This window comes from Aquila chrysaetos, chromosome 6 (assembly GCF_900496995.4).
Source record: "Aquila chrysaetos chrysaetos chromosome 6, bAquChr1.4, whole genome shotgun sequence".
NCBI classification, from domain to species: Eukaryota; Metazoa; Chordata; class Aves; order Accipitriformes; family Accipitridae; genus Aquila; species Aquila chrysaetos.
In genome coordinates this window covers 48,389,305-48,414,510 of record NC_044009.1, presented here as the reverse complement: position 1 = coordinate 48,414,510, position 25,206 = coordinate 48,389,305, and the positions used below count along the sequence as shown (strand labels likewise).

Below are 25,206 nucleotides of genomic sequence, written 5' to 3'. Positions count from 1 at the left end.
CTTGCCTGTGCGCCAGCAGAAGCCTCCAGGAGTTGCTGAGTAGGTGGATAAGGATCATGTCTCTAGGTGTTTGTATTCAATCACAGCTGAGGTGGCCTGGCCTCGAGTTCAGCAAAATCTTGTTTCAAAGGGAATGGAGCTGAATGAGCTGGAACTTTCCCATGAATTTCATTAGTACATGGCTGGAAAGAGCTAGAGAGCGTTGGCTTGTTCACTAAGATTTGCTGTGTTTGTGTCTAACATGGGTTCTTTGTCTGCTTCCACCGTGCTGTTATCTGAAGCCTCTTTGGGTTTTGTATTGTGAAAAAGATACAGCCAAGGCTGAATCATGTTAAATACTGCCTCTTTAGAATTATTGTAAGAGTACAAAAATGGGGAGGGAAGGTTATTTTATTTTGTAGCTAGTAACATATGAAACTAATTTTCTCTCTGAATTGTAGTACCTATCACACTGCAAAGCCTTTTAGAAGTCTCTGAGAACTACTAATTCAACATTTTCTATAAGTAATACAGAATTTTTTACCAGCTGTTCTAATTTTTTGTCCATATGAATTTTGGTTCGCCTATATTTGTTTCTAAGGAGGTAAGGACATGGATATGTTGTGAGAGATGGAAACTTTACTTTGATATAGACTACAACGTGTGCTACTTTTTGTTTGAAATTAAAGGCATTCCAGGTCAGTTTATAGTTACAGGCCAGTACTGAATCAAATAGGACCCTCAGTGTCTATGCAATATGAATCCCTGTAATTTTTACCCTTTTGACACAGTGTATACTCCAAAAAAACTGATTAAATCTTTTATAGTATTAAATTTTGTTCTTAGAACAATTAAAATTGGTTCTCATCATTTCAGTGCGTGACTGCATAAGAAGAAACAAGTCACACAATTTATTTTAATTAGGTGTAATTTACATTTATGTGTCTGTGTACAAAATAAAAATGAATAACTTTATGATGGCAAACTACCTAGCTCAGTTTAAAAATGCATGAGATGTATTTCTAAGTTACTGCAGTAAAGCTGAATTAAACATATAAGATAATCTTTAAAATGAATAAGTAATGCAGATTTAATAACACTTTTTTTAAAAAAAAACCCACTCAAATACTTAGAAAATGTTGGCCCTCTAAGCTGAATTTTCATGTGGTTATAGAACATAGTTATGCATTTTAATGGTAAATTTCTACCCCAAAATCATAAATAAAACATGCATGTTGATACTAACATCATCTACTAAAAAATCTTACGGTATTGCAAATGAGACGGAAACTTCATTTTTTGCCGTTTAAAATAAGAAGTTAAGGTATCAAGTGTATGTTCTAGTTCTTTCTTGTTTTTAAAACACTTGTGTCTTATGTTATAAATCTCATCAAACCCTGTGAAATTTCATGTTATTTGGGACGTGAGGACTATTTCTGGGTTTGAATTCCAGTTCTACTGATGCAGACACGAACTTAGTAAATTCTATCTCAATCCATAGACGTTTCTGAGGTTGTGTGTGGGGGGCGTTCGTAAGATGGGGGCTGTAGAAGGTTTTCCATCAAAATTTCTAGAACTTGTTACAGATATGATCCAGTAAATAACTCCTTCTCTTCTCTTATTTTAATAGAATTTCTGCAGTCTAATGAAGAGCTGAGCTGCAACACGATAGAATGGAATATATATAGATAGATGATGTGTGTATAGTTAAACGCATTTTTATAATGTCTAATACAGCTAGTATGCTGCAGAGATTCAGATACCATATTCTGTGTTGTATCCAGCCATTCTGTTACCCCACTGTATTGTTCTATAAAGAACATCTACATGCATTTTTCCACTGTGACATTTATACGCTTTGGATATGTAAATATCTATAACATAAGTGTTGACATGTTACAATGTTGCTGGTATTAGCTACTTTAATTGTGTAAGTAATTAACACTTCTTTTGTTCACCTCATTATCATTTTTCTCAAACTGAGACTCTATTAGCAGCCCATTCTGTATTGTGCGTAGACATCAAGTCATTACAACAGTTGACACAAGACAGCCTTCAGATGTGCGACACTAATTAAGTAAAAATCTCCAAATTAAAAATAGGTTCCTTATAACTAATGAGGAATGACCATCTACATGAGACAATATTCATTTTTTTACTTCACTGATCATAAAGTATTGCTTTAGTGTGTTGTAGTAAATCACCAAAAAAAATCCATTAAGAAAGCCTTTATGTCTCTGCAAGTACAAAGAATATTAATTATTTTTGCTTCCTGAAAACAGAGCTTTTTTTTTTTCTCTCCTGTTCCTACAGTCTTCACTGACAAATGTTTGTGAATCCATTCTCCAAAAATAACCAGGGAATATAAATTTGCAATGGTTTTGCTTATGTATAGGTACATACAAGGACCTTTCTTTATATACTGATATATCCTACATGCAAGAGCTTAGTAAAACTGTGGTTTAGCTTTTTAATTTTTAGGGACTGTAGCAAAGAACATAAATTCTCTCTTTCTTGTTGTCTATATGGTAGGTTTTACTGCACAAGTTGAAGCTGCGGTCATTGAGCAAGTATATAAAAATACTAAAACTCATTGATGCGTAACTATATTATGCTGGACAGTCGTGATGGAAGATTATAATGGTGAGAATTGTTTTAGTGTTGTTTTTAATCAAACACCACTGGCACACTGAGTTTGGCAAGACAAGACAGAGACTTGATTTTTAAGAAAAGTTCATGCTACGTGTGTCCTTCTGTGGGTTCTTCATTCTTCTTGCTTCCAAACACCAACGTGTTTTCTCTACAGCTAGATATTTTCATTAGTGCTTTCTGACTGCAAGGAGGGGTTTTTTTGAAAGTTCGTGTAAGATAATGCATTTTCTTGCATACCATGTAAGTTTGTAAGGTTACATTTTTCCATTTATGACAAATCCAAATGAAAATTTTAAGGGTGAAATTTAGGACAATTTAAGAAAAAACAGAGGTTTAAAAACTGTGCAAGACCCATTTATATTCACAGCTCCTGGGTATTATAGAGTGGTGAATGGGAAGGGGTGAGTTACTGTAATAACACACTAGTAGGTTGTATATGCTTTTTTAAAAGCACTATATATACATATGTATGCATGTATTTATAGAGTCCATAAAATGAAGATAGTTGTTAAGTCTGGGACAATGAAAGTCAGGTAATGTGTACAGAAAACATGAGTTTGCCAGCATCTAATGAAGCAGTAGAGAGAATAGAAGGTTTTGATGTAAGCATTAGGCAAAAATTAAGATATTTACCTTAAGTTTAGTAAAGGCCAGAATTTTATAATCTGTTCTATAGGGATGGAAATGTCTTAGAAATGTGTGATATGCAAAGTACACTCTGTTCCCTTATTGCATAATGATGGAGCCCTGCTGGCAATATCAATAGAGACATTTTCACTGACATCTGAAGAAACACAAGTGCAAAGAAAAAAAAAATCAGATTAAGACATATTTCTCTTTTGGACTTTAGGTCCTTGTCAGTTCCTCTATAAAGTACAGTTATGTATCTGCATTACCCTCTCCCCTAAACTAATTTTCATTCCGATACAGTGTGGCAGTCTTTAAGCACTATGTATTTATTAATTGATTTATTACATTAATCTTCTGACACAGTGTATGAACTCTTTGGAAAGAATATTGGAACACTCCAGGCGACTCCAGCCTCGTTTCCTCTCCCCTTCTCTTTGCCTCTGCCCTCGTTTGTTCTTTGCTTTTTTTCTATAACTGGAGAGGCTGCAGAAAAGTTGGTGGGCAAGTAAGGCTTGGTGTTTCCTTTGTGGCCATTGATTTCTCTGACCACTCTTAACCTTGTTTTAAAAAAATAATAATAAAAAAAAGACATTGTTATGCTATTCAATCCAATTTAGAGCTGTTTAGTGAAAAATTACTCCAGTCTTGTAGAACTGTTATAGTAGATGGGTTTTGGCTGAGGAGGTGGTATTTTCTCCCTTTGGCCTGCCGAATTTTCTATTTGAGGTAATTTGTGGATGCAAAATGTCCAACTGCATTTAGGAATCTGGGTGGATTCTGCTGTTATGAGCTGATTTTACTATTATCAGTACGATTGCCTCCATGGCTTTTACAGCTTTAGTAGTGTTGTGGTTTAACCCCATCCAGCAACTAAGCACCACGCAGCTGCTTGCTCACTCCCCCGCCAGTGGGATGGTGTTGACAATTGGAAGGGTAAAAGTGAGAAAACTAGAAAACTCGTGGGTTGAGATTAAGACAGTTTAATAGGACAGAAAAGGAAGGGGCGGGGGCGAAGAGAATAATAATGATAGAATATACAGAACAAGTGACGCACAATACAATTACTCACCACCTGCTGACCGATGCCCAGCCAATCCCGAGCCACGGTGCCCCCCCGGCCAACTCCCCCCAGTTTATATACTGGGCGTGATGGAACATGGTATGGAATACCCCTTTGACTTGTTTGGGTCAGTTGTCCTTGCTGTGTCCTTCCCATTTTTTTCTCCCCTCCCAGTTTCTTGTGTACTCCCAGCCTCCAATGGCAGGGCAGTATGAAAAGCTGTGAAAAGTCCTTCACTTAGTATAAACATTGCTTAGCAACAACTGAACCTTCAGTTATCAACATTATTCTCATCCTAAATCCAAAACACAGTACTATACCAGCTACTAAGAAGAAAATTAACTTTATTCCAGCCAAAACCAGGAGAAGTAGGTAGATTTATGTGAGGCAAAACCCACTTTTAGTTCAGGTCCCAATTCTGATGGCTGCTCTCAGCCTGATCACCTGAAAAGCTGTATTCTGACTCTAGCCCTGTCCCAGCCCATGTGTGCCCAGAGGGATTTTTGGATAATGATCCAAAAGCTGAGCTGTTTTAGAAAGATTTCCATTACCTCTTTTTTCCTCTTCGTCAGCCTTTGTGCAACCTTCAACATAGTTTTTCTACTTCTCTCCAGTGGCTATCAGCTACATTACAGTAGAAAAGATGAGTCCTGTGGCTCCGTTAATTATTTACATCTGTGTAGAGAAGATGAACAAGTGTCTGACACACAGAAAGCAGTGATCAGGAAAAAGATAGCCAAAGGGGAAGTGTTTGCTGGAGAGCCATCTTAAATAGACCTCCTGACAGATTCATTATAATGGCAGTATGCAAACAGTGTTCATGTTTTTAAACAAAAAGAAGTATTTAAACAATTAAAGTTACTGTATAATATTAGATTTAGACTATCTGCTGTTTGCTTTTCTCTAGTACTTACAAAAACACACAAAGAGGAAAAGGCAAGCAACCATAGAGCATCATAAATCCAATATCCATATGCTGTGTTTTGCACCTGTGAGTTCATTTGTATGTAATACTAGCACCAATGCTAAAAGCCTGTCACAGGAGTATAGAAGTTGGAGTTTTGTGTGCCACTGTGAGGCTAGTTAAGTTTTACAGATAGATAACCTTTTGAACTATTTTGTCTACAGTAAAACACAAAATTGGAAACCATCCTTCAGAAGTGAATTTCAACTGTTTGTTTTTTTGTTTTGTTTTGGTTTTTTTTTTTTAAATTGTGAGGTTTTGATTGAATAAATTATATATCATAGAACCATAGAATCATTTAGATTGGAAAAAACCTTTAAGATCATCAAGTCCAACCATCAGCTTAATACTGCCAAGTCTACCACTAAACCATGTCCCTAAGTGTCACATCTACACGTCTTTTAAATACCTCCAGGGATGGTGACTCAACCACTTCCCCGGTCAGCCTGTGCCAGTGCTTGACAACCCTTTGGGTGAAGAAATTTCTCCTAATATCCAATCTAAACCTCCCCTGGTACAGCTTGAGGCCATGTCCTCTTGTCCTATCACTAGTTACTGGATAGAAGAGACCAGCACCCAGCTCGCTACAACCTCCTTTCAGGTAGCTGTAGAGAGCGATAAGGTCTCCCCTCAGCCTCCTTTTCTCCAGGCTAAACAACCCCAGGTCCCTCAGCCGCTCCTCATGAGACTTGTCCTCTAGACCCTTCACCAGCTTCGTTGCTCTTCTTTGGATGCCCTCCAGCATCTCAATGTCTGTCTTGTAGTGAGGGGCCCAAAACTGAACACAGTACTCAGGGTGCAGCCTCACCAGTGCTGAGTACAGGGGGACGATCACCTCCCTGCTCCTGCTGGCCACACTATTTCTGATACAGGCCAGGATGCTGTTGGCCTTCTTGGCCACCTGGGCACACTGCTGGCTCATATTCAGCCGGCTGTCGACCAACACCCCCAGGTCCTTTTCCGCGGAGCAGCTTTCCAGCCGCTCTTCCCCAAGCCCGTAGCGCTGCATGGGGTTGTTGTGACCCAAGCGCAGGACCCGGCACTCGGCCTTGTTGAACCTCATACAGTTGGCCTCGGCCCATCGATCCAGCCTGTCCAGATCCCTCTGTAGAGCCTTCCTACCCTCCAGCAGATCAACGCTCCCACCCAACTTGGTGTCATCTGCAAACTTACTGAGAATGCAGCACTCTAAGCACAGGTTAAGATCAATGCAAATCCTTGATTGGATTTGGGAAACTTTGGCTTGGATAGACGTGTTTCTTCTCCCTGTACAAAGCACAATGAGCCAAAGCCTTTTCTGAAAAGGGAGGTAGACACTAGAGGGCTGGTTGTGTCAACACCCCTCTGTTTATAAAGAGAGAGAAGGGATGAGACACTTGGCACTAGATGCGTAAGGGCTGTGAATCAGCACAGATGACTGATTTTCAAACTGTGATGACTCAAAGCCATCTTTTGATTTCTTAAGTTCTTCATTTTCTCTTTTGTTTCTCTTTGTTTCAGTATTGCTTTCTACAGTCTTTAGCTCATCTCTTAAGTTTGGTCGTAAGTTATGAGGACGTATTATAACGATATTAATTCATTTGCACACTCACAAACCTACTGGCTACCACTGGTTTTATTCTTTCTTGTGAAATATTATTTTGGAGACAATATGCCGTGTCTGTGAGGTCAGAGATTACAGCTATTGTTCTGCTGCAAACAGCACAATACTTTGCCTGCTTTCCTCTTCTTTTCAGTTGTCCACATCCTACCGTGTTTATTATTCTTCTTCTTTCATGGACAGCTAAATACCTGATTTAATTGAAGGTGACTTCAAATTTATACTCATTATCAGTCTACGTGGTTGAATAAAGCATATGGATAAAAGTAGCAATGGATAAGGGGTTACTTACAATACATAAATTCTGATTAAATATGAAATCCTTTCTTTGCATATATATAAGATACCAAAGATTTTAAGTAATTTCCATAAATTTATCCCACCGTTTCAAAGTCCTGATATTAAAAGTGTGCATCTAGTCTGTGTGAAAAATTACTTCTTAAAGCAATTATGATACCATGGGATACCATGTGTGTTTACTTTACACTTTACACGTTAACCTGTAACTACAGAAATTAATATGGAGTGTAAAACCTCTTGGAAGTTTTCAAACATTTAACATAAAAAAAATTAATCATGGAAGTATGGTCTCTTTTTCCCACTACTGTCTAATGCTCCCACAAAAGCAACCTTTTCTAATAGTCATAATTTAGCCCTAAACCTTAAATATCTTTAAGGTACAGTTTGTCTTGTCTTGGCTGGGTCAGAAACATTACTTCAAGATGTTGTGATTTCAAGTTTTATAAAAGATAAGCACTTTTAAAATCCCTGGTTATCAATGATGAACTGGGCAAAAAATAAATTTAAAAAACCACCTGTGAGGATGACTTCTCACACTTTTAAGAACTATATCAGATATTTTATATTACTTTGGCTGCATGTGGCAGGCTGTTTCTTGTTGCCAAGGGCTACGTTAAAGAATAAATATTCAGTTTTTTAATCAGTTCTGCAACCTTAAATATCCTATACCACGCTTCACAGTAGGAACAGGGTACTGGCACTGCTATGGAGGCGAGTTAATAGGGAGAAACAGGTCTCACAATCTTATATGTGTGTTTCACAACCCACATACTGTATTGCACCATAGTGGAGTATTTTCATTTAAGCCCATATTTATCCAGAGAGATCCTAAAGGTTGTGTGGATTATTCTTTCTTAAAACTTTGGGCTATTTTTGCTTAATTAGAGTCATTAATCAACTTCATTTGATAACATCCCAGAGAAGACCTAGGTAGTTGCTATACCAAAACTTCTCTAGAGGAATGCGTGCTGCAGTCAGAAGACTAAAAGACATTTTTTGACAACTTTGTTATTTGCATCAAAATTATCCATTTTCTTTCTGGGTCAGATTCCATCCACTGCGTGTTGGTGCTTTTGTACCTGGAAAGGTACAAAATACCTTTTCCAGGGTTCCCACCTACACGTGTAAACAGAGTTGAATTCAAAGGCCATTGAACCAGTGGAGTAAGGTTTTGTTCAGGATAACTGTTCACTGTAGAAAAGGTTCACTCCATAAAGACACTTAGGAGAGCAGGATGGATCTGTAAGTCACTGATGTACAACAAAATGGAAATTTTGAAGGCATCCCACAGCTTGGTATAATTGTTTCTTGTGGCTGAGGACAGCCCAGGATTAGAGCTGCTAGAAAATTGCTGGTCTTCAAGTAAATTGGATGCAGTGATGTAAAAGGGATGCACCACGTTTGGCTGCCTAGTCTCTTATTTAAAAGTCTAACTACTTACCTGAGATGTTGAAAGAAAAAGCACTTTGTAAAAACTTAGCTGAGAAAGACAAAGGTGAAAAAATAAACTCAGAAGTAGCAGCTTTGCTGCTTTTTTTGTAACAGTTGTCAAATATGAGCATCTCTAAATGAATTTGCAAGAAGCGGGAGTGCGTGTTTCACTGTAATTTAATAACTTTTTGAGGACCTTGAATTTGTTCTGGGCACCCTAGCATGTCTCCTTTTGTCTGGCTATCTCTACGATCTTTGCAAGTATCTTTTATTCATACTCTGTAACTCCTTAGTAAACTTAACACAGAAAGCTGTACCTTCATTTACATTAAATTAGGGGGAGTGTTTCTAGAAGAAGGAAACGTACATAATGAAATAATGTTCATCTATAATTTTTGCTAATAAATGCTTGTATATTGCTTATGATAACAAAAACTATTGGAAATAATCAGCTTGTAGATTCTCAGTTGCATTCTCTAGTTTGAAATTTAGTATAGCATGAGCCTGAAGCGAGGCAGGTACAGTTTTGGTCAAGCCCAATTTCAAGACAGATACCATGTCAAAAGTGCGTGGTAAAATTTCTCTGCTAATTCTGACTGTGGCCTTTAATACTTTCTCACGATGCTTCTTTGGTGGAAAACCAGATGTTGTGTTTGATTCCATTGTCTCCTGCTGGAGGATATCACAAGGACTCTCTTACGTCTTCTCAAACCCCACTCTTGAAGTACAGGCACTTTCGTTGAAGGGACTTCGTCTAGATTCACTGTACACTGCACAGGTCTTGCCAAAGTACGGTGCAGTTTTCCTCCATGCTTTCTCACGTGCTCGGAAAGTGCGGTGAGCCCTGACACAGTGTGATCAAACCAGAAATGGCCATCCCAGTCAATTCAACAGCCAAAGAAATCTGGATCTGAAATGAACCGCTGCCCTTCTGTTTTCAGCCTGTCTGCTCCTGGGCACAGCCTGCCTTCTGGAGGATTTGGAAAAGAAGCAGTGAGCCATCCACCTGGCCCCACCTGGCCTTCCTAGGACTTTGTCTAACCTTGGTACCCTCTCCAGGGTGGGCCTGATCCTGACCCCTCCCATGGACAGACATCGTGGCTCATCCCCACGGAGGTGCCCAATGTCCCAGGCTGGGGCTGGCCTGGCCACCCCCCAGTTTTGGTGGGATGGCCATGCTGCCAGCCCTGGGGGGATCCCCCACAGCCCCTGGCTCACCTTTCTGCAGCTCAGCTTTTTTTTTTTCCATTCTCATTTAGCCATCTGTTAACGCGCAGTTATACCAAGGAGACAGTTACTCTGTTTCCTGAGCCAGAGTCTCTTGAGCTGCACAACACTGCATGAGCAATGCTGTTTCCATCCTCTTCACCCTCCAAGCAGTGTTCTAGTATGAGTGTTTGAAACATCGAGATGGTGTATTACCGTAATTGCAGCCGATGGTTTTGACTATTTTCCACCCACTGGCAAGGCTAGGAATTACTGTGTCTTTTGAAGGGAAGAAAAGATGCCATCCGTCTTACATTCTTAGCATTCTTACACTGTTGTAAAATACACTGAGATTATTTTGAAGATCGCTTTTAAATTCCTTTTCCCAAAGTGCACTTGATAAAGCTGCCAGAAGTGGCTGTCTCTTAAAGAAAGAGGGAAGAGGAGTAAACAAGGTCATAGAATCGTAGAATCATAGAATGGTTTGGGTTGGAAGGGACCTTATAGCTCATCTAGTTGCAACCCCCCTGCCCTGGGCAGGGACACCTTCCACTAGACCAGGTTGCTCAAAGCCCCATCCAACCTGGCCTTGAACACTGCCAGGGATGGGGCAGCCACAGCCTCTCTGGGCAACCTGTTCCAGTGCCTCGCCACCCTCACAGCGGAGAACTTCTTCCTTACATCTGATCTAAATCTACCCTCTTTCAGTTCAAAGCCATTACGCCTTGTCTTATCACTACATGCCCTTGGAAAAAGTCCCTCTCTGGCTTTCTTGTAGGCCCCCTTTAGGTACTGGCAGGCTGCTGTAAGGTCTGCCCGGAGCCTTCTCTTCTCCAGGCTGAACAACCCCAACTCTCTCAGCCTGTCCTCATAGGAGAGGTGCTCCAGCCCTCTGATCATCTTCATGGCCCTCCTCTGGACTCACTCCAACAGGTCCATGTCCTTCTTTTGTTGGGGGCCCCAGAGCTGAACGCAGTACTGCAGGTGGGGTCTCATGAGAGCAGAGTAGAGGGGGAGAATCACCTCCCTCAACCTGCTGGTCATGCTGCTTTGGATGCAGCCCAGGATACGGTTGGCTTTCTGGGCTTCAAGCACACATTGCCGGGTCATGTTGAGCTTCTTGTCAACCAACACCCCCAAGTCCTTCTCCGCAGGGCTGCTCTCAATTATTTTTATCTCAAAGATAAAATGCTACTCATCTTTATTTGCATTAGACATTTCAGAATTCAGTGGGAAACGCATGTGCTGCTTCAAAGGCATCTCAACATGCCACTTTGTTTAGCTTATTTTTTTTATTCAGTGACGGTGGTAGGAATTGTGAGCAGGGAGGCCTTGGGACATGTTGTCTTGTTCCACTGACATTGTTGGATGATTGAGACCTGTTACCTTTCAGAGTCATTTTGCAGACAAAATAGGTTACAAGTCTTCTATAAAACAGGGCTTTTTTGGACTGAAGTTCGTCTTCAGTTGGAAGTCAAGTTGACTTCCAAAGCGTCATGCTAGTAAGGAAACCAAAAGTACATATGAATTTATCTTAATCACATGAATAAGTTAATCGCTTCTAATCGTAACCTTTCCGTTTTCACAAGTGGTGCACAAAATTTCTCTTGAAAACAATACAATGTATTACTTCTTGGACCATATTTCAGTTTCTCCTCATATGCATTTCCCAATCAAAGAAATCTAATTTAGGAAGCTCCCCTACTAGTATTTTAGTTAGATAATATCTTTAAAATTGCAGGATGTTTGTGTCCTGAAGGAATCTTGTATTTTAAAAGCAAGAAGCATCAAATCAAAATTAAATCTCAAAATCTTTAGACAGGAGCATATCAGACTACTCCTACTGAGATTTTAAAAGTTAATTAAGAGATTCATTCTTTTCACTCATTAAATTTAGAAGAGAAGTATATACTCTTATATATTTTGGGTCACAGATCTCAGTTTTCTGTTTGATAAGGTATGAATGCTGAAAGCCCTCTAGCAATCTAGGTTTATATGTAAGTAATGCAAGTACCATGGTTTACCTGCTTCACAGATCTAAGTTTTTTTAATGAATGTTCTCTATTTTAGAAGAAAAGATCTTTTTTACACCTCACACTCTATTCACAGTTGGCCTAATGCAATGAATAAGCATGCTATAAATGGCAAATTAAAAGAGTAGTTTGGTTTTGTTAAATGTTAGGTGCCTTCAAGTCCTGATGCAAGTGAAATGGGAATCAAATTAAACCTTTCAGTTTTATATGACCTACCTGACACTGAGCACTTGACTATCCTAATCTGCTTTATTTATGTTCTTCTTTGAAAGTGAAACCTGTTCTGGAGGAATGCTGGGCACTGCCAGAGGTTTTAGGTTCTTTAGTGAGCTTTATGCGCATATGTGCATGGGATGCTTCATAGGATGAAGTGTCCTACCTTCATGTAACAAAAAAAAGAGTAAAATGCCCAAAGCTCAAGCAAAAAAAAAAAAACAAAACCAAAGCCCCACCCAGTGGCCCATTGCCCCCATCTTTTTTTTTGTTGCATGGTTCAGGGGTCTCTGCCAGCACCAGGAGGTCACACCTCTCTGATTCTTATTACCGTGGTCTTCAAATCCTAACATCTAGATAAGTTTTAATCATCTCTCTACTTTCTGTTGTTAATTTCCTCCTATATTTTACTGGAAAATACAGGAAAAATGTATTCTTTGTGAAGTGTTTTAATACATCTACATTTGCTAAGCACTTATTCAACGTAGAGCGTAGTGAGGATAGTTGTTTCTCTTCTTTGACTTCAAAAGGTATTTAGACCCCTTATCATTAGCTTAGGAATGCAGTTTTCTTGAAACAGTGTATGTGGCATGTGGCCATAATAAAAAATATGGGGTTTTTTTCATCCTGGAAGCACACAAATTGTTTGAGACAGAGTACATTCATCCCCACATTGCCTTTTTATCCCTAGTACCAGTGTGCTACATTTCTGTTAATCAACGATGTAATTGGTGTCACTCCATCGGTGCAAGGTGTGAAGCTGGAAAGGTCAGAGGAGGGAAGCAGGACGCTGGACGTCATGCCTTCCTGCTCAGTGGATGCGCGTTTTAGGGGTGCGTAGTCTGCTTGGGGAAGGGGAAAACCTGCCCTGTGCTGGTGGGAGTTGCATAAAAGAATACAGGCAAAAGCGTTGTAAACCACTGAAAATTGGTATTTGTTGTGCTCGCTCTAAATGGTGGATGGCTTCCTGACATGTAGCACGGCAGTGGGAATTTTTAATTTAAGTTTTCTAATTGGGACAAGTTTTTTTAAGTTAGGAGTTTTATTTAATGGGCTGTGCTAAGACCTATCTGTATTTGTTACAGAAATCGTAAATTCCCCCCAGAGCTCTCCTTTGCTTTCTCCTGCTGACTTCAAGAGATCAGATCTGCCAAAGCTGAGATTTTCCCACTTATAAGGGAGCTTTCAGCTAGTGCCTGTGATTTTTGTCCTTGGTCCTGGAGTTAGTGCCTCGAAGAAGGTGAAAGCATATTGCACTTGAGCACAGTGCATCCTAGGGTATATTTCCCTTGAGGACTGTTACAAGCTGTCAGAGTTTAGCACAGACTCAAGGCTCCAACACATGCAATCAAGGAGCTTTAAGTTGTTTCCTGTAAAATTTCCCCACCTTCAGCCTTTGTGTATCTAATCATATACTGGGTATACATTATGATTCATCCTCTAATTGAGCTAAACCCTTCAGACCTCTAAATGTTCTTTGCAGTGTGTTAAAAGACTGAAAGACTTTGTCATGTGAAATTATGTTAGTTGTTTTTTTTATCAGTCAGAACCCTCTCTAAGAAATAATCAAAAGAGATCCTCAAAAATCCCTGAACTTCCTCAAAAATGCCTGCACTTAACACTTCAGGGATAAGGGGACACAGAGTGATTGCAGTTGGGATGGCTGCAAAGGGAGCAATCACAGCATCCTTATCCTCTCCCTACCATCCTGTACCACGCAGTTTCAGAGGCCGAGTCCTGGGCTGTAGGAACAGTTTCTCTGATCTAATGCAGCCAGAAATATGTAACATTTATATGTAATTTCATAAATATCCAAAATTATCTATATAGCACAACAATGAATGTAAATACTGGTACCTATTACTCTTGATATAACTCTTGATATGATAGGATATTCACAAAGCAATTGAAAATTTTATGACACTTTAATGTTTGCAAAGCTTAATTTTAGCATCTGTAACACCTGTATTTTGGGAAATAGTACTCCATGACCCATTGATTTCCTTTTAATTGCACTAATCATTTCTTGATGATTTTAATACTCCTAAATGCTGCAATGCTACTGCACTAAAAATCTGCAAAATGGACTAATACATAGAGTGTTGCCCTTAGCTTTAAAATGGAAATGCAATATAGAGCTTTCTTTGCCTTGTTGTAGATATAAAAATATGTATAAGAAATTTTCTGTGTATTTTTTAGGTCCCGAGGAAGCAGATTTCAAGTGCACCCCGAATTATGTTAGCTGCATCGGTACAAACAAATGCATCCACTTGTCCCAGCTCTGCAATGGTGTTTATGACTGTTCTGATGGGTATGACGAAGGAGTACATTGCCGGGGTAAGTAAATTTGCTGAGACAAAAATGCTTTGACCTGAAGTCTTCTGCTGTATTTTATTTTCTAATTCAAAGAAAACCTGAACCTTCTTGTTCTTGGGAATACATATAAAACAAATATGGATTGATAGAGGCATATTTTAATGTATTTTTCAAGTTCATTTTAAAAATATTTTGTGTGAAGCAAATGTAAGTAAAAAGCCCCTACAGGTTTTCAGACTTTTTCTGTAACAATTACTAACCTTGTATGATGGAAATAGTTATACCAAAAGAAGGATGAGGAAGCCCCTTCTTAGGGAGCAAAGGTTGGGCAGCACACTGCCATAATATTTTTTTTCCTTATAACTTTTGTTTAAACAAAAAAAACCCAAAGAAAAACAGTGAAAAATACATCAGATTTGCTATGAGCGTTATTCTGCTTTGAGGACTTGTTTGGGGGGGGGGGGGATTTTATTCTAATAATCTACTGTATAAGAGCGTAGTTACCAAATTCTGGCAATGAGAAATCTTAAGGAGAAATTGGTGAAGGTCAACTTTTTTAATACCTGAGCTGTACTACGCAGAAAACTTATTAAGGTCTGCCTTGGGGATAGTTATAAGGCTGCCATATTAAGCCCAAATGTTGGATACCATGAGTCATTAACATGTCAGTTATTCTCAGTCAGTATACTTTACTGCTAGGCAAATGATTGTTGATGGTCCTCAACATATCCCATGTTCAAAACCAGAAACTCAAGGACAGGTCCTGGGACTTCTGTTACAATCCAATGTGACAATCTACAGTAAAAGGTACAATTAATGGTATAGATCAAAAAGTTAAATTAGAATTTAAAAGTTCATGTGGACAGATTTCCAGAACTGTTATAGTAAAATCTAACCCCCCACCAAAAATAAGCCATATGAAAAAAAAAAAAAAAAAAAAAAAAAAAAGCTAGCTGGAATTAATCGGTGTAATACTGCTGACTTCACAAAACCACAAATAGTTATTTTTATATAACCAGGTAAGGATACAGGCTGTCATAAAATATATGACAATTCTTATTCACAGTGATAGGAATCATTTCTTTTCTTGAAGGCTCTACTTTTGTATAGTCCTCGTTCAATGAGCATTACACAAAATCAAAATTTGTGTCAGCATACTGTTTTTAGCACTGGTCCCAGCATCCAAAAAACCCCAAAAGTTAAACTGGCCAAAGCAGTATTTGGCCTATATTGAATCTTTCTGAAGTTGCAGATGAGTTGTTTTTCAGAGAACAGTATTGATCCATTAAGCACTGTTTAAATATATACTCCTCAATAATTCATGTATTTGTATAAATTACTCTTGATTAAATGGCAGAGGATTAAAAACTTCCAGTGCTGAATAATTATTGTATTATAACTCTCTTGCATTTTTATTGTATTTTAAGTCTTTAAATTAGGAGATTAATGGAATCAGAAAAAATAAATAGACTAAAAATCCTATGTTAGTGTAAATTAAATATGCTTGGTTTTCATATGTAGCACTTTGTATATGTAGCCTGTACTTTGGAATGTGATAGCACATAAAATACATAATCTTTATTCATGCCCTTTTAATTTATGCTCAAATACACCTTGTAAGGTTCATGTTGATTCCTACTCCTTTATTTATTATCATATATGAATATGAAAACTTCCAATGGAAAAATTAATGTCTGATCTAATAAATTACCATAGAATTTAGTAAAATATACTAAACAAATATTTCATCTAAACCACACAGAACACATAGATAAAGAAGTTCTTTAATATTATATTTTATTAAGAATTTAAAGTTGTCTCCCAGTACTTCATCTAGTAAGTGGTTAATTCATTGGTATTGATTTTTGTAGCAGTTGGGTATTTTGACTTGCTTATTAGAGGCAGTTCTTGAAATTATTAGTGGACACATTGCTATGAGCAACATGTTTCTATCAGCAAAGCCAAAGGATATAGAAAACAGTAACTTTACATTATGATCATGTAGTCTGATACTAATAACTGCCACTAATGTCTCATTATGATACATTCCTATGTATTAGATATTTGGCATGAATGCAGTATAGTTGTAATTATTCTCTCTGTATATATCTTTATATCAGAACAATGCGTGGGTAACCGTTGAGTCAAAAGCTGCAAAGTTGCTTCAGAAACCTAGCCAAATAGTTAGCTTTTTCTTGATATTAGTAACGCAAATGGCATTCTGTTTCTCTTTAGTTAACGTTGTTCATATGACATTTTTGATTGATCAAGAGGATAATAGCAGTTTTAAATAATTGATTGCAAACAACTCAGTTGGTCACAGAGCTGACTTTGTTAAAATAATCTATTGCTAGCGACACTGATAGTGCGGTGTAAATAAGTCATGGTCTATGCACCAGGAAAATAAGTTATGATATGAAGTATGGCATGGGTGACCATGGCAAAGACCATTTCAGTGTACAGGTCACAACTCCACAGGGGTTAAAGCTTATAATAATGCTTAAGAAGTAATGGTGTATAAGCATTCAGTAACTGGAATTTCTTTCTTGAAGTTTAACATTCTTATGTTAATTCATTATATTATGATCTTTGAGAGATATATTCAGGCCTGCACCTTTCCCTGGGCAAGTAAAAATATGATCATATCTGCAGTGTGAAATGGTAATATATGTGAAATTTCAAGGAAATAGTAGTAAATACAATGACATTCCTGTCTCATCATCTTTTATTTCAGGCACATATGCATTTTTTCTGGTGAATGTAATGCATAAATTCAGGAGGGGTTGTGGCAATATGAAATAAAAAATGTTCTATTATGTATGGTTGTTTCACATTATGTGTTTCAATGTCCTTCAGAGGAGAAGGGGTGTGTGGTTCACTGAAACTGAAACTCACAGCACATAATACTGATAAGATATCTGTATTTGGTCATTTTGGGTTCCTTGCTGTTTTTTGAGTAATTAAAGAATGCTTTAGAGAGGCTGAATAAGCAAGGGATCAAAGTATATATTAAACCCTCCTAAAAAGCTTAGGCTGGGGCTGTTCAGCTTTCTGAGATACACCAGATAATTTCACCACCATGCAATCCTGCTGAATGGGGGAGTTGGTGCCCATCAGCTATTTGGAGGCTTGATAAGGCTCAGATAAAATTTACCAATGCCAAAACTAGACTCAAGCTTGAGTAGTTCTGGTAGAGGACTGATCCGGAGCTGCTCTTGACAATTAAGTTTCTTTCTTTAACACTGTTCTTCAGGTTTCTTTTGAAAGCCAGGTCTTTATTTCAGTTGCGTTTTCAGCCACTTTTAAAGCTCAGCCATGCGATGAGCTGAGAAGTCTTCTGCCACAGGGGAGTCACCGAATTATTGCAAGCTGAACTATTAGCTCTAAGTCGTTCCTTCCCATGGTTCATCCCAGTCACATATGAGGTAGCTGGGGGCATTGCTGGTACAGGACTGGAACCGGGTCTGGCTGTGGTCAAAGTAGGTGTCATATGGCTACAGCTTGCTCCAGCCTTTATTTTGTGATCTTTTGAAGGTTAAAATACCTCATTTTTTTTCTGAAGGCTTTAGGAACAGCTTAGACAAATATCCATTATGGATTAGACAGAGTAACCTGGCCTTGAGTAGGTAAAGGATTAGATATATCCTTAAGATAATTTCTAGAGAATTACAATCACTGTGAATCTTAGAAAGGCTTTTTTATAGGGCTGCAGAGGTGATCTGTACAGTTTTATAAATTAGTACTATATATATATATATGGCAAAAAAATGATTGGTCTGTCTCTGAGTTAGAGCTCTAGAAAAGGAGAACTTTTACAGAATACAGAAATGTCCTTTTTCACTTAACTAACTTAAGGGCTAAGTTATTATTAATAGGTGCAGGAATAGTAAGGCTAAAATCCTCAATGTAGCAGTCAGAAAATACTAAAAGAATACTGAAAAAAATGCAACCGCAAATACTCTGCATATCTTTGGCTTATGCGAAGTTATCATAAAATGGAACATTTTTGGAACAATCACCGAGAAGTAGAACTGGCATGAAATTAATAGACCCAGGTAAGAGCCCAGTGAAGGCACTAATTACACATTGATGCTCTGACTTTAAAGTTGAAGTATATTTTGCATTATACTGCAGTATCCATTGCACTTCTATGGACTGTGTTGTATTATGCAATGGGAATAATGCAGCAAGTGCCTCCATCCTACCTGACAAGACAAAATAGTAACAGCATTAATAGTCTGCATGTACACCTCTCCAGTAGACTCATTCACCATGAACTACATTGGGATCTCATTAAATAGTCTTCTGTCACAGCCTTGATGCGGGTTATGCTCTCTACTTTGGTTTGAGGATGGAAAAGCCAAGGCTTTGGGAAGGGGAAAGCAGGAGTGCTGTAGGGATTCCCTGGAAGTCTGCTTGCACCAAAACCCTGATGTGCAAGGAGTTGAGCAGGTTTTTGAGGATGCTTTCTCTTATTCTATCGCTGCTACTGATTAGCTACCAATAGTGTCTGGCCAGTATCCAGTAGGAGTCACTGGACCAGGGCTCGGCAGGCCTCAGGACATTTTTCTTCCTGGCTCTGAATCACAGCAGCTCCCCACTGAAGATGGAGTTGCATTAAAAATGTGACTGTATCTTTTCCCATCCGAAATACTGATTATTCGGATTGCTTATACCATCTCATATTGAAATTAATCATAATAGCAAGACTGCAACATCCATTAAAGCCCCTTGCTATTTGGAGAGTCACTATACATAAGGTAATTGCCTGCATGTCTACCTGTCTGCCTACCTAGTGCTGTTGACAAGGCAAGCCTGGGAATACAGGAGAATCTGCATTACCTTCGGAAGACTAAATATTTTATGAGAATAACTTCAAATTTTTGTTTGATATATTAACTAGATGTAACCCAACATATTTTAGTAGGTTAATTAAGATTAAGAAAATCTGGGAGAGGTCACAGAGGTTAGTTGAGATACTTTCTTTTTTAATAAAAACTGAAATTTTGACTGAACATAAGAGATCTCATAGAATCCTTCCAAGTCTTCAGTTTATTTGGATCTTTGTTAACTGTGAACTGAACCATGATCTCTAGTCAATAAAATATACAAAGGCGAACTCTGGATCATTTAGTACTAAAAAACTGCATAGCACACATACAGAAGATTTGGCCAAATAGTTGTTCTGTTTGTAGCAGCCTATAATCAGAGTAGTATTTTTCTCTTTAGGTTTTTGAATGAATTGTTATCATAAGGTGAAGATAAATGCTACTGTTACTGAATCATATTTTTCTTCTGGCACTTCTACAGCTGGAACACTGGGAAATTTTAATTAGTGTTTACCAGAGGGGAAAATACAAATTTCAGAATTTTATGGAAACTTCAGGCCTTTCAAGAATAAGGCAAAATTATAAAACTGAAAGTTATGGAGCTACATTTAGATCCTAGTCTTACTTTTTTTCTTCTTTTTTTTTCCTTTGTCATGAAGTCATGTAACAAGGTAACAAAGAAAACATAAATTAGTCTAGAATTATAAATGTTCCCACCATCTTCTCATGAGACTGTTTCTAGAAGTAACAGTCTTGCACACCTGCAAAAGAAATCCCTGTAAACTCATTTAGTTTATTCTGACAAGCTTTAAATCAGTCATCCTTTAAGACTGTGATGTACAAAGTGTCACATCAGGTTACTGAATCCTTGGACCCCCAGGAAATCTCACAGTGCTCCTGATGTACCAGTGGGGCTGCTGAAACCATCAGGTAACATTCAAAATGATTCCCTCTGCAACCGCTCTGCCTTCTGCATCAAGCTTTTTCCTTGTGGTTATAAGACAGAAAAGAGAAAAAAGCGTAGGCACTAAAATAAGACGATCATAGGTATTTTTGCTTTGGAACAGAGCTGCTAGTAAGTAACTACATTTGTCTGGGCGAAGGCTTATTTTGCTTTTTTTGGTTTTATTGCATCTCGTCATTTCACCATCCAAATATCCAATTTCTTGTATATTACTCTCTTTCACATCTTTTTGCCTTAATAGAGCATGATGTGGCTCATTGAAATTAGCCAAGGTCATTTAGTCTATTCTGCTGTCAAGACAAAGAAGTCATGGGCTTGGTGATTTAATAACTTTCTACCACAAAATCCTATTGCAGCAAAGCAAATTAAAGGTGGCTGGCAGGGGGATAGAGCAGTGGGAGACATTTGAGTGATATGATTTCATCCCACTTTTTATGGGCTGTTGCTAAAGAGATTTTTAGGCCAGAATACACAAATGAACACCATTGTTAAGGTATCAGCATTGTCTATGTGGCAAATTAAGTGTAGAATTTAAATGTTTGACCATATATGATAATAATGTACGATAACAGATCATTATGTAGTACACAGTTTGTATAGAGTGTTGTGATCTTGTCCGTTGAAGGAGCGATGTATGTCTTACCTGCTCGCAATCAGTATTTCCATTTCAAGTTGCAGTATTCATTTTCCTGGGAGAAAACGTTGGTCACTGTTCCTTACTGGCAAAATCGAGTGTCGGTCAGTTATGGCCTCCCTGAATACAAATACTGATTAGTTTTCCTATTTAGCACACATGTTTTAAATACATATACTTTCTTCAAGGTCATGGAAACCATGTTTACAATAGGAAATGCAGTGTTTAATGCTTGTACCACGCAGTTGTTTTTAATTTTCTTTATGAGAGAGAGGAGCAAAGATTATAACTCCAGTATTTCAGTTTTTCCATGATCCTGTTGCCTAATAAAATGCACAAAGTGTAGTAGACATGCTAATATGTCATATTTTAAACAAGATCATGGTAGTTAAGAGGACCGGTTAGTCGTGATGGTAGTTAACCGTCTTGGGCTACACAAACCTGATGAAAACAGCTACTGTCAAAGTCGTAGGGGATGTGATGGAATGATTTGAGAAAGCTTTGTTCTACTTTCCAGGGATTTAGGTTAAATGGTATTTATTGTTGCCTGCTGTTGTTGTCTGCTGTTACTGTTTGAGGCTGCCCTCTATTGAGAAAAGAAAACAAACATTTAAACTCTTACTATAAGCACCCCCATTTCAGTTTTATTCGGCAATTTTTATTATCTTTCTGTGATTAGCGTGTGTAGTTACCTGATTATTTTTCCCTCTTACAGCTAGTAAAGCTCTTTAAGGAATTACCTTACGTATGAAATGTAAGATGCTTTTTATACAAATAAATTTCAAAGTACTTTTATGAAGATAAATACTCTGGGCATAATCTCTATATCAGGAGCTCCAGATATATTCACATGGCAAAAAACCTGACGCTCATAAACTCACCCCGCAAGCAGGAATTGTAGCTGCTGCCTGGCTCCCATTAGTTCACATCAGAGAGTATATCTTAACTGCATTTTTAATATATAGGCATTGGAGACAGCTTTTCAGTGAGGAGAAACTAGGACCTGACAGCAAATGCTTACGAAACACTAGTAACCTTGAGGCGTAGGGAGAACGATAGCACAAGGTTTATCTTCAGCTATTGTCACCAATATTTGGGGTGTGGGGCATAGCTTGAACGTACTGAAATCTTATTTAGAAGGAGTAATACTTTTTTCAGTTTCCTTTTAAGCATTTTTTCTTTTTCAGAATATACAGGAACTTTTAAATTTAGACCTATAGAGTAAGAATTCAATTAATGTTTCTTACATTAACTAATAGTAAAATTATATCTGATGAGGAAGAATGCATCTGAAGCACCTGTCCATCAATAAAACAGGTGATTATTAAATTTCCATAGCCACTTACTCCAGTGACGTTATTTGCCTATTCATTACTCATATCAACAGAGTTTTGTAATAATTGGGCAACCTGGTGTTTGAAGTGAGGAAGAAAATTAAGTGAAAGGCATGCGTGCTTAAAAATGTGGGTTTGGTCCTCCTAAAGCTATTCATAAAGTCGACCTAAATTTACAGAATGGTATTAAATTGAAGAAGGAAAAGAAGAAAGAAAAGAGCAAATTCTGAGGCTGGCATCACATAATTTGTCAGAAGTGCAGTTGTCAGTTTTCTGCCCCAGGAGTCCTCAGCCAAGCTAAATTATGAGACTTGGTTTCAAGTTCTTTCACTCCCTGCCTGAGGGGATTTGACTTCCTAGCTCCTTATCTTCCCAAGGTGAATAAACAAATGAGCAAACTACGAGATTTCCTGCATGGGGGATGCTTTGGCTCCTCATGGTGCTCTTCTCTGTGGAATAAACAGTTAAACATTTATTATAGCAAATACTTAAAGCTCCAGGAGTGTGCATTTGAATTCTCATTGCAAAGAGACCAATTCTGGTCTCTCACTTGTTCCTATCTCAGCAATTAGTTGTGTATTGTTAAACAAAGTGGGTAAATTCTGGGAGCTGGCGTAGGTGTAGTCCTGCCTGGAATACATATGCCTCTACACAACATCCACCTGCCTGGTCATGTATATACAGCATACACCGTATTCTGCCTTTTCACACAGTACAATTAATAGCTGAAAAGAAGAGAACTCATAAATTTTTCTTCTAGACAAGGACTTGTAATTTCTTACCGCATCCCACTTCTTGCATTTTGCAATTTTAAGCTCATGAAACTGTATAATCAAAAACTCTTAAGTCATTTTCAAATTGTGTAATATGGTTTAAAAATTAAAAGTTACCATCATTTCTTAGACTATGATAAACAAGTCAAGATGTCACCAGCAATGTTAAGTGAGATTGATAATATTCAGTGGTGTGAAGAAGTTCGCTTTGACACTTTGAGAAATAAATCTTGGTCTTCCACTCAGAAGCAAGAACATGCACAGAGCATACAAAAAACTGATTTTCAGAATTCATTATATCTTCTCTGGAAGATTTCAATCATCTTTTCTCCACAAAAATCTGTGTCAAGAAAGTGTAACTTAGTCTTTAACTCACAGGAGTAACGCCTATAATTTGAGTTGTCTGTGAAATGTACAGATTAAAATACTGTGAGATGAAATGGAAAGAGTTAAAAACTGTGTGAGAAAGAAAAGAAAAAGTGGTACCGTGGGAAAGTACAGACAGTAAATGGCAAGTAAAAAGAATCACTGGAAGCAATGAAGTAAGAACAAGAACTGGAAAATAGAGAGACCAGTCAATAACAAGGTTCAGCATAATCCTTCATGTGAGGGGTAGTAAAGCAGACCTGTTTTAAGTCAGTACTCTCTGTTTGGAAATGTGTTCGTCAAAGAGTAGGAACGTGTTCCCACTGCACTGACTTATAAAAGAAAACAAGTTTGCCAGGTGACTCCGTAATCTAAGAATATTTTCTTTCTTGTGAAAACGGGTGTATTGAAAGAATCATTGCTATGCATGCAATAGTATCAATCTATATGGTCATCATCATTTCTTTGTGGTAGTTACTCCCTCTACCCTTTGTGTGTCTGGTTGTTGGTGCTGGTCCTTTAGAACGTCATTGATCTCACCACAGTTCTCCACACACCACTTTTCTTACCAGTATGCAAGACAGTACACAACATATGTTTTAAATGGTCAAAAGTTATGATTTGTCATCGTGTTCTTACAGATTCTGAATTGAAGAAACTGCCTACTTCCATACTACATACTACAAACTTCCATTCCTTGAAATTTGGAGAGAGCAAAAATTCACCCTGAACTGTGAAGTTCAGAAAATTTTCAGATGATATAAAATGATACTGATGTATGCTTCAGTACTGTTCACAAAATAAATGTAATAGAACTGTAATACATGTGAATCACATATAATCTATACTGTTAGCATATAGCAGAATAGACGGATTAATTATTTCTACTAATATTGTTTTTTAAACCCAACACAATATGGCAAGAAAATATAGACCTAATTTACAGTTCTTTGGGTAGATAATGTTCTCTCAAGTTAAGTTCATTAACAACTTCTTCAAGTGTGAAGACACTTGTTGCAAAAAAATTAAAATAAACAGTGTGCAAGAATTAAAAAAAAATAATTAGTTAGGATGAGACCTGAATCCTACTGGAATTAATGGCAACATTTCCATGATTTTAGGCTTCTGGACTGGGCCTATCCAAACCAAAGTATGCACTTAATTTCTTTGAATGACTTGTATTCAGGTGGTATTTAAGCATTTACATGCGTATAGGATTTGGTTTTGTTTTTAAGAAACTCTAGGAAAATGCTACATCTGGAGAAAGATGAGCCATATTTAAAGTTCAGGATGTGACCATGATCCACTCTGTGAAAAACGATAATGTTTTCTGGTGTGCAACTGGCATTGAATAAGGCTGCTATAGTTGTATTGGCTGCTCTCTGAATGTCTCTTTTTACCTGTGGGATATCGTGGTAGAACATATCCTATGAAATCAAACTTTCTGAGACTATATTTAGCATCTCTCTAAAATAATTTGTGTCTATCCAGTCATTCTTAAAATCCATTTACATGTAGCAAAGTATTAAAAATGGTGTTTGGAAGATAAGATATCTTATACGTGGGGTGGATTTATGGCACAATGGACCATTGTCAGCCTTCCCATTTTCTTAAAGGAAGGGATGATCACTAAGATTAAAAAAGAGAAGGAATTAGCAGCAGACCAGATTTTGATTCCAAAAATAGGTTTATCCAATGCACAGTGACACTTTTCTGACCCCTTCATGATGCAGCTTGGTTTCTGCGCTTGTGTGAGGTTCCGTAAGAGCTGATGTCACATTCCCAGAGCCAGATCAGCCAGATAGAAAATGTCTGTGTTTTAAAATAAAAGACTCATTTATAGTAATTTAAGCCCCAAACACATCTCTTCGCCCAGCTATAGAAGGTCAGAATCCTCACTCATTAAGAACTATATATGGTCT

At 37.8% G+C, this 25,206-nt stretch overlaps 1 protein-coding gene across 7 annotated transcripts in view; it reads left to right on the top strand.

The window, feature by feature from the left end:
- The window catches only part of LRP1B (LDL receptor related protein 1B), a 759,343-nt gene that overhangs the window by 277,192 nt on the left and 456,945 nt on the right, over nucleotides 1–25,206 (top strand). For all 7 annotated transcript variants that reach the window (XM_030018329.2, XM_030018325.2, XM_030018333.2 and 4 more), the window contains one exon: nucleotides 14,268–14,405. In XM_030018329.2, the coding sequence (XP_029874189.1) occupies nucleotides 14,268–14,405 (138 nt within the window). The remainder of the gene's footprint in view (nucleotides 1–14,267; nucleotides 14,406–25,206) is intronic.